The 10957-nt window shown below is 42.8% G+C and overlaps 1 protein-coding gene across 3 annotated transcripts in view; it reads left to right on the top strand.

Moving 5' to 3' along the window:
- Positions 1-10957, top strand: part of RHOBTB1 (Rho related BTB domain containing 1) — a 97748-nt gene that overhangs the window by 80164 nt on the left and 6627 nt on the right. For all 3 annotated transcript variants that reach the window (XM_056795897.1, XM_056795904.1, XM_056795892.1), the window contains exons 5-7: positions 1-641; positions 2025-2143; positions 9404-9554. The exon at positions 1-641 is cut by the window's left edge and continues 333 nt beyond it. In XM_056795897.1, coding sequence (XP_056651875.1) covers positions 1-641; positions 2025-2143; positions 9404-9554 — 911 coding nt within the window. The remainder of the gene's footprint in view (positions 642-2024; positions 2144-9403; positions 9555-10957) is intronic.

Genomic DNA, 10957 nt, shown 5'->3' with positions numbered 1-10957 from the left:
TCAGGATGAGAAGCATATTTTTGCACACAAGATTTACCTTGCTACCTCCTCTTCCAAGTTTTATGATCTTTTTTTAATGGAATGTGAGGAGTCTCCCAGTTTCCTTGAAGGCGCTTGTACAAAAGAAAAGCCCAGTCGGGATTTTCCGACCAGGACTTTGGATCTTGATTCCGGGGAAGAATGTAAGGAAACTGCCTCAATCCCGTTAACTTCTGAGGACTGGACATCCCAAAGTGAGGGCATGTTGCAAAAGCCAGAGTTGGGAGCTAGAGACCTCTCTCCAAACGCCAGAGACTTGTCCACATGGAGCAAAGGCTTCGTTGGCATGCACAAAGAAATGCTAGTCAACCCTATTTCAAACAGAGTAGGTGTCGTGACTGTGGTCCGAATGGACTCTTCCCTTCAAATGGGCCCTTTCAGGACCCTGCTTCAGTTTCTTTATACGGGACAACTGGATGAAAAGGAAAAAGATCTGATGAGACTGGCTCAGATCGCAGAGATCTTAGAAGTATTTGATTTGCGAATGATGGTGGAAAATATCATGAACAAAGAGGCCTTCATGAATCAAGAGATCACGAAAGCGTTCCACGTCAGGAAAGCCAACCGGATAAAGGAATGCCTTAGCAAGGGGACATTCTCGGGTGAGTGGACTCAGTCAGGATCCAGGGAGTTAGACAAGAAAGATAATTAAAAAATAGGTTCCCTGAAACTTTCCCTCTCTATCTTTGTTACTCCTCCATCCTCTCACTACTTACATTTTGGAAAACCCAATGGTGTTAGTACCATTGAGGAGACACTCAACAAAGCTATTACTATTACTCTACCACCCTCTATCTTACATTCTTCTCTCCTCCATTCCATTTAGCTCTCCTTTTCCTTTTCTCCTTGGCCCAACTTTCTTACTTTCCTCTTCCTCTCATTTTGTTTTTCTCCCCCCTACCTTAGACCCACCATTGGTACCATGGCACCTATAGGTATTACCTAACCCTTCTGGCGGTGCTCAGTGATTTGGTTGACCCCTGAAGGATACAGTATTTTACATTTTGTACTTCATTATTCCTTTCATAGTGCTATTTTACATATAGATTCTAGCACCTGCTCTCTTAGGACAGGGATCGGATTTCTTAATTTATTCCTTCCTTCATCATCTCTTCTCATCATATAGATTAGGGAATATTGTGTTGAATGAATTTTATTTCTGACAAGTAACATAGCTTATTGAATGATGCATCAATAATCAATCCTTGGCCACCAGAGTATCCAAAGCCTCTCAAGTTAATATAGGCAAATAGCCTTAAAAAAAAAAATTTAAAACTCAGTGGAAATAAATCAAATGTATTGAACATGTCTCCCTATTTTCTGTTCACACTTTTAGTTCAGATGGAAATTTGTATTCATAAGCCAAGACCAGTTATATTTATAGCCATTGGTCACTTGGCCCTCCTGATATTTTGATCTTTAAAAAGTAACAGAATATAATGGGCACAGGTCAGAGTGAACTTGAAATAGACTCAGTAAATATGGCAGGCAATCTGAAGTGGTGGGCCAGGGACTGGGTGTAGAATTAGAGGACCATGGAACTACTAGGTAGCACAGTGGATCGAGTACCAGGCATGGAGTTAGGAAGGCCTGGGTTCAAATATGGATTCATACACTTCCTGGCTATGTGACCCTAATCAAGTCACTGAACCCCAATTGCCTAATACCAAGACAGAAAGTAAGGGTTTAAAAGAAAGAATTAGAGGACTATACAAATCCTGGCTCTGCCACTTGCTACCTTTGAGACTTTAGGCAAAGCCTTACCCTCTCTGAATTCTCAGTTTCCCCATCTGTAAGATGAGAGGATTTTTCTAGATTACCTTGAAGTTCCTTCCCATCTCTAAAACTTCTGGCCCTGTGATCCTGTGGTGGTAGTAGCAAAGCCATCACAGTTTGGGGAAAGGGTTGTAGGACCCAATGGCTCTTGTTTAAGTTCTCAATCTATAAGGTGGACTTAGGACTCTGTTTCTTCATTCCCGGAGCAGATGTGACATTTAAGTTGGAAGATGGGGTCATAAATGCCCACAAACCACTGCTTATCTGTAGCTGTGATTGGATGGCCGCCATGTTTGGAGGATCATTTGTGGAAAGCGCCAAAAGTGAGGTACATATCTTATTTTAAAAGACTTTTTTTTCCTTATAATTTCTTTATAAGTTGTAGGAGGATGCGAGGATTGGATACCATGCTCTACAAGGGTTAGTCAAAGGAAATGGGGATGTTTAACTGAAAGGAGAAAAGACTTGGTGAAGGATAGTGGGAACACTTCCTTTATTTCAAGTTGAAGCACTGTCATATGGAAGAAGAGGGATTAGACATGGATTTGGCCCCAGAGGACAAAATCAAAAGTATTGGGTATAAATTGACTGGCTTAATGTAAGGAGAAAATTTCTAGCTTTAAGAGTTGTCTCAAAGTGGAATGGACTGCCTGGGGAAATCTGGGGTTCTCCCTCACAGAGGTCTTTGGGTAGATCCAGGAGAATCAGATATCTGGTGGAGGGAATTCTTGCTCCAGTATGGGTTGGACTAGATGGCTTCTGAAGGATCTTCCAGGTCATAGATGCTGGGTTTCTGTTGCTTAGACTTCTTGAGGTGGTTCATGGAAGCCTCTCTTAGCACTGAGGCATCAAAGCTTCCCCAGCCTTCCTAGTTTTTTTCTTCAGTGTCCTCGCCATTGTCACTACCACCACCACCATCACCACTATCAGCATCACCATCATAAAACATCACTGCATCATCATACTATCACTAATAATTACAGTGACACCATCTTTACACCAGTACCATCTTTCATCACCACCATCTTTCATCACCAAAGCCATCATCATTTACCATCACTCATTGCCATTATCATCACCACCATCATTCAACATCATTCCCACTTTTCCTACCACCACCACCACCACCACCACCACCACCACCACCACCACCACCACCACCACCACCACCGTTACCTCTTTTACTATCACCACTATCTCTCTCATCACCACCACCTGCCATTACACTACCACCAGTGTTGATAAGCTTATACCCCTCATTACTGTCTCAGTTACTATTCCAAGTAAATTAAACAAGTGTAAATCCTACTCCCCAGAAGTGAGAAGCAGCAGCAGCACCAGAGTCAGTGAGACTCGGGTTAACGTGCTGGCAGTGCCACGATTGATTGTGTAAACTTGGGTCAGGTATTTCTCCTGTCCATGAAGCCCGAGTTTCTTCCCTTTGGAAAATACCAGTGTTGATCTTGATGCTGTCTAAAGGCCTTCTGGATATTCAGTTTGGGGCCTCGCCAAGCTGGCTAATGTTCTCTCTCAAACTGGGACTGATGAATTGTACCTTAAGTCAACTAGCCAGCCTTTCTTAAGTACCTTCTGGACGTGAGGCTCTGTGCTAAATACTAGAGATAAAAAGACAAAAAAACAAAAACAAAAGGAACAATCCTCGCACAGGCTTCAAGGAGCTTATGGTTGAAAGGGGAGAAAATGTACCAACTGTACAAACAAAATAGATTCAGGGTAATTTGAGGGGTAGTCTCAGAGGGAAGCCATGAAGATTAAGGAGGATTAGAAAAGACTTCTTGCAGAAGGTAGGGTATTACTTGAGCCTTGAGGAAATCCAGAAGATGGAGAGAATTCCAGGCATGAGGGACAGCCAGCCTGTGAGAATGCTCAGCTGGAGGGACCTATGTGAGAAATAGGGAGGACTTCAGGGTCACCGATTACAATGACTGCTCTGCAAGAGCCGTGAAACAGGACACATAGCACAATGGGTAGCCTGTGTCTTTGGAGCCAGGCACCTTAGGTTCAAGCACTAGCCTGACCACCTATTTCCTTTGTGGTCTTGGCCAAGTACCTTACCACTCATGGCCTCCAGTTCCTCATCTATAAAGTGGGGGTAGGTTGGACTTTGTGGCCTATGAGGTTCCTTCTTGATCTAAATCCATGATCTCATAAATGATCCCTCCCCCAGCTCTCAGCCAGTTAATGGTTATGATCAGATCAAGGGCAGAGCCATCCAAACTCCAAGATGGTGGAAGTAGAAGGGGCTGATGAACCAAAGGGCCGCCGATTTGAGGGGATACCGTATGTATCTCTTAGTCCCCAATTAGGGAAGCAAAGATTAGAATTGAGAGCAAGGCTGTGTCCCAGGACTTCAATCCTGGGCATGAGATATGGGGCTCAGTAGGTAGATAGCAGCCATTGGCATCTGAATATCCAGAAATACTTGCCAAGATAGTCCTTGCTAAGTTTATTCTTTCAATGATAGATGGCCCAGGAAGCATTCTTTTAAATGAGCATCAGTAGGTCATTGTCTCTTCTTTTCAGTTTGGAATTATCCCACAAGGCTTTAAACTATGCAGACTGAAAATTGGTCTATTATTTTGCCAAATGCTATATGTCACGTCTCCACATTACAGCAGTGCACAATTTTTTTTAGATTGGAAATTCCCTTCACCTGACCCTCCAAAATGCTTCACTCACACTGTGCCAATCAGTTGGTCATTTGGTAAGCATAAGCACCTACTGTGTGCTAGGTAGTAGACTTATAAGGAGAGAAATGAAAGAACTCTTGCCCTAGAAGACATCTCAGAAGCCATCTACTCCCACCCACTCCTTTTACAGGTCAGGAAAGTGAGAGCCCCCAGGAATAAGGTTCAGGGAAGGGATTTGAACTCTGACCCTCTCTCTGGCTCCTGAATCACCCACCCCACACACCCTGTCTTTCTTTTATTCTATTTTGGAGGGGTGCACATATCAATAAATGTGTGAAAAGGGGGCAATAGACTTTATGTGGCTAGAAGCAAAAAGTATTCTTGGGAGCAGCTAGGTAGGTCAGTGATTGAGAGCCAGGTCTAGAGATGGGAGGTCCTGGCTTCAGATCCAGCCTCAGATACTTTGCTAGCTGGGTGACCCTGGGTAAGTCACTTAACCTCCTTACCTTTCTTCTGCCTTGGAACCAATACACCGTATCAATTCTAAGATAGAAGGTAAGAGTTTAAACAAAATTAGTAGAAACTTCTCTATAGTATTATGTAGTATTAGTAGTCACTTCTGCAGACTAGGCTAGATGGCCTCTAAGATTCCTTCCAGCTCTAAATCTGTGAATGTTTTGCTTACCCTCAAATTAGCCAGCACCACCAGGAACAGGAAGTGCTCCCATGCTTGTTACTGAAAGGTCTCAAGCTTCCAGTTGGGTCAGAGTGGCTAGCCTCCAAAGGCTGCCTGGGGAACTAAGCAAGGGATCAAGGTCAAGCACACAATCAGGAAGGTACATTGGCAAGGCTGACTTCACAATTGCTAATCCTATTTTATCCCTTCCCAGAACAGGTGGAGAGAGTCCTCAGAGTCAAATGATGGGAAAGGGGACCAAAACAAAAATGGAACCAGGGAGACAGAGGCCACATTTGTGTTTGTTGACTGATTTGTTTGGTGTTTCCCTCCCCAAGATCATCATCATTATTATTATCATTTTAATAGTTGGCATTTATAGAGAGCTTTAAGTTTTGCAAAATATTTTATATCTGTCTTCTCATTTGAGTCCCATAACAATGCTGGGAAGCAGGTCCTCTGCACATTATTATCCCCATTTTACAAATGAGGAAACTGAGGAATGGAGCAGTTAAGTAACATGCTTCTTGGTCACCCAACTAGGAAATATCAGAGGTGAGATTTTAAGCTCAGGAGTTTTCATGATTCCAGACCTAACCCTCTTGACCATTCAGAGACTACACCATGTTTTTTTTGTTTTTTTGTTTTAATTTTGAATTCCCAATTCTGTCCCTCTTTTCCACCCTCCATTCCTCAATCTTTCCCAGCCCTCTTCCCTCCCCAAGACAGTAAGCCATCTAGATAGAGTCTTTACAGTCAAAACAACTTTATATAGCAATGCTGCCCCTCTTTTTTAATTAAAAAAAATTGTGTCATTCTCCACACCATGTACACATATATATGCATGTTCATGCACATGACATACACTTAGTTATAACATAATCTATGCTGGTGATCAGGAACACACACACACACACACACACACACACACACACACACACACACACACACAGAGATTTAAATTTAAATCACTCCCACATCCCTGTCAGTTGAGTCACTTCTGCTGACATTTGATCCAAACTTTGTTTTCTCGTGGAAAAAAAAGTAGATCATTTATATGGGAGTTGGGTCAGGCAATGTCTAGTAACTTTGGCTCATTACTTTGTTCTGTCCTCTCCCCTTTGCCTAGACTCTCATGCCTTCTCAGGGGTCATGCCTTATAATTTGGAAAATGCTGGGTTATTAAGAATGAATACATTCTGCTTTTCTCTCTTACTCCTGGATCTCCTCCCCTCTTGCTTCCTACTTCCCCAAAAGTGGTCTCATTGATGCCATCCCCTAAGGAAGTTTATGGCTGTGAGGGCTATCCTGTGGAGGTTCAGAGGAAGGAGAATCATATAAGTTGAATCCTTTCTGGAACATCTTGCTTCCAAAGAATTATAATCCTCTGCTAATGACATAATAGTTTACTTAGAAAACCTCAGAGAATTAGCAAAAGAATTAATTCAGACAATCCATACATTCAGTCCACCCTCAAAAAAAAAAAAGACAATCACTTCATTTCCTTTTTGTACATATCTATATATGTACAAGTTATATTTTCAAATGCATGGTATGTTCCTTGAAGATAAAGGATTTTTTTACTCCTGTCTTTATGACCATATGATTAAATGATTGATTGATTTAGCTGAACAGCAAGATACAAAATAAATCCACAAAAAATCATCAGCGTTTTTATACAGAACTAACAAAAACTAGGAGTAAATAATATGAGAAAATCCATTCAAAACAACTGCAAAATGAATAAAACATCAAGGAGACAATTACCCCAGCACCCACCAAACTGACATAGACATAGCTCAAAAAGAGAAGACAACTGGAGAGCTTTTTAGTGCTCATTGTGGGGCCACACCAATATGTTAAAAATAGTGATGCTAAATAATTTACACATTTCATACCACACCAATCTAGCTACCTAGGAAGTCGTTGGTAGAACCAGATTAAGTACTAAGAATTAGAGCCCTCTTTAGGAGGCTCCCTCCCAGAAGCAGGTATCTGTGTTAAAGGTGAGGCTTCTATTTTTGAAGAAAGAGGAGAGGACAGAATAGTCACTTACGGACTAAGTGATTGATTGAGGGCAAGTGAGTCAAGCTGTGGACTTGTCCTTCATCCCAGATAATTTTTATTTCTTAATTTCCTGGCTAGGCTACAGCTTTCCCACACAATCATGAGTTTATTTTTCCATAGCATTACTAGAAGTGATATTAAGTTAACCTAGCACTAAAGAAGGGAGGGGGAGAAGTCATTGTTTGTATGCCTTTAACATTTCGGATTTTTTCCCTGCTTAATACCTTGGAAGATGCTGTATTTCACTTAGATTTTTCTCATTACTTTTAATGTAGGAGTAAGCATAATTCTCTCCCCAGCAGCACTCAGCAAGGGGTTCATTAAAAATACATACCCAGATTGTAGTAAGCAATGCTCTGGAGGAGAGTACTTCCTTACTCACGGAGACCATTTCTGATTATGAACCTAATAGTCTGGGCTGATTTTTGCAATTAAAATGATCAACCAACAAAACTTGATTTTTTTTTTCCAAGTGTTGTCTTGCAGTAGAATAGTCTTCTTTTCTCTGTTTTGGTGGTCTAGAGATTTTTGTTGCTGATAGTCATTTTCTCTGTGATCCTTCTCTTGTTGGGAAAAAGGAAGATGCCGCCAATACATAGCTTATGGGACCTTGCACACCCATGGTCCAGCATCATGCAAGAAAAAGAAGGGAGTCCATTCATCCTTTTTGGCTTAATGCTCTCTGCATTCATTAGAATGCAAATTTTTTCAATCCAATTCCTAGATCAGTATTTGATTCCCTCTTGACTTTTTCCCTAAAGGGGGCTAAAAATAGCTTCTTGGGGCTTTCAAAGTTAATTCTCAAGTTTGGAATCAGAGCAGGAGCCTTGAAAAATCAATCACAGGAAGGAAATGGGTCCCACAGAGAATTCGGTTTTTCTCACTTGCTATAGCAGCTCCATATCCTGCCAGCGATGGCTGAGGAAGACGCTGGTGCTTACCATGGTAGAAATTGTCACTTCCTACGGATGATAGATTCGTGTGAAGCCTGGATGAAACAATGGGTCACGGGCCCAGGCGGACAAACGTCAGCGCGCAGCGGGGGCTCGGGGAGCACAGGGCAGGACCACTTGCTGGTGTCTGTCATCACGTGCTGCCTGGAATGATTTGTTTTAGTCTGTGAGATGGGGGAGAAGGGAGAGCGGGCTGATGTAATTTTAGCATCTTCTTTTTGATGGACACATTCAGCTTATTTTTCTTGGAGAAATGGCTCAGGATACACTCATAACAAAAACATACTAAGGGGGGCTGAAGACACAACACTGGAGAGATTGTTTCCCCCGCTGGGTTGCCCTGGGAGGTGGCTAATTCTTCTCTCATGCAGGATAACTGCAGCAGCATGGTAGTGGCGGGACCTGAGTTCAAATCCCAGCTATTTCTGCCTATGTGATCTTAAGGTCTCTTTCAGCTCCAAATCTCAGTCTCTGAGTGGTCATTTGTCCAGTTCATGGACACTGAAATCATAGCTGAAATTGCAGATATGTTTGATGACATCAAATCATTTTGTATCCCCAAGACAGGAACATAGTAGGCACTTAATAAATATTTAATGACTGACGAATGAACTAAGGTTCCTAGATTTTGGAGCTGGAAGGAACCCTCTGTGCCATTTAGTTCATTTCCTTTCCCCATTTTACAGATGAGAAAACTGAGACAGAGAGATGCTGAGTGACTTGCCCAAGGTCACACAGGTAGTAAGAACCAGGATTTTAACTCAGGTCCTCTGATTCCAAATACAGCATTCACAGGACCTTATATCTAGAGCTAGAGAGGACCTCAGAGATCATTGGTCCATCCCCCTTCATTTTATAGAGGAAGAAATGAAAGGTCAGTGCAAGTCTTCTGACCCTAGAGCCAATTTTCTGCTGTTTTCTCTCTGGGATTCACCTGCCTCTCCTGTAGAATGAACAGGACTCGATGATCTCCAAGGTCCCTGCAAGCTCTGAGTCCAAATACTAGGATTCTCCGGCGAGTCCTGTTCCATTTAATCTGAGATGCATCTCCTTTTTAAAACCAAAAGAATGATCTTCGTCCCTTAAGGGCAACAGCTCAGGGCCGGACCTTGGAAGGTCTCGGTGGACGCTGCTGGGCTTTGCCGGCGGATGCCTGTGATGCGAGGTCCAAGCCAAGCAGCGAAAGGGCCCCGGAACTCCAGGATCAGCAGAAGCACTCAGGCTTTGCATTGTCTTTCTAGGTAGCCCTGCCCAGCATCAACAAGCTGTCCATGCAAGCCGTGCTGGACTACCTGTACACCAAGCAGTTGTCCTCTTCTCTGGACCTGGACGCACTTGAATTAATCGCCTTGGCAAACCGATTCTGCCTGCCACACTTGGTCGCTCTTGCAGGTAAGCTCTTCCTCCTGCCTCCGGGGGTGGGAGGGGGGGGAGGGAGGTGTCTCCCCAACAGCTGTGGCGGTGCTTGAAATACTAGTACAACACACTCCATTTTTTCCTCTGTGAATTTTTCTCTAGCCTAAATGATGGATTTCCTTTTACAACAGGACAAACATAGAAGTGTGCATTATGCGATAATACGTACAACCTAGCTGCCATCTCAGGGAGGAGGGAGAGGACGTGGTTCATAAAATGTCCGGAAATCATTATTAAAATTATATCTAGGGGGCACTTGATGGATTGAGAGCCAAGTCCAGAGATGGGAGGTCTTGGGTTCAAGTCTGGCCTCAGACACTTTGCTAGCAAAAATCACTGAACTCCCATTGCCTAGTCTTTACTGCTCTTCTGCCTTAGAACCAATACATAATATTGAATCCAAGGTGGTAGGTAAGGGCTTAAAAAATGATAAAAATGGAGCAGATGCTATTCTTCATTTTATTTCCTCCATGGAGTTTTCTGATAAGTGATATGTATCTTTTCTCACAACATGATGAACATGGACATATGTATGCATATATATGACTGCATATATCAGTTATCTCTTGGAGGGTGGGAGGGAGAGAGAAGACATAGATCGCCAAATGTCAGAAAACAATTATTAAAATTGTATCTACATGAAATCTGGGGAAATATGTAAAAATAAAACATGAAAAAATAATGATAATAGCAGAAGACACAGAACCCAACTGTCCCAGGAACTTCCGAGCAGAGGAAGGTCCTTTCCTGTCCCCAAAGGGTGCCAGGATGCTTCTGGGTCTGGAAGGTGTGCTGCCTTCCTTGTCCTAGAGGTGGCCCTGGGACCCCCCCGGCTTGGGTTTACTCAGTCTTCATGGGTCCGGGCCCCGTAGAGGACTCGAGGTTCCTGGTTAAGGTTCAGGCAAGTACTCAGACAATTGACAATTTTTCAATTAAAAAAAAGAGAAAAGAGAGAAAAGAATACCTACTCTCATGGGCCTTAAAAATTGTACACGGGGGGGCAGCTGGGTGGCTCAGTGTATTGAGAGCCAGGCCTAGAGATGGGAGGTCCTAGGTTCAAATCTGGCCTCAGACACTTCCTAGCTGTGTGACCCTGGGCAAGTCACTTGACCCCCATTGCCTAGCCCTTACCACTCTTCTGCCTTGGAGCCAATACACAGTATTGACTCCAAGACGGAAGGTAAGGGTTTAAAAAAAAAATAAAAAATAAAAAAAAAATAAAATTGTACATAGGTCTTCTAGGTTCATAGTTAAGTAAATATGAGGCACTTCGAGGATGGAATAAGAAAGTGTACATCTTCCGCTTGAGTAAACATATATTAAGTACCTCTTGCGTGCTTAGCTCTAAGATAGATTCTGAGGGGAAACAAGATGAGGCA

The sequence above is a fragment of the Monodelphis domestica genome, chromosome 1 (genome assembly GCF_027887165.1).
Source record: "Monodelphis domestica isolate mMonDom1 chromosome 1, mMonDom1.pri, whole genome shotgun sequence".
Classification (NCBI taxonomy): Eukaryota; Metazoa; Chordata; class Mammalia; order Didelphimorphia; family Didelphidae; genus Monodelphis; species Monodelphis domestica.
This window is presented reverse-complemented; position numbering and strand designations above follow the sequence as displayed.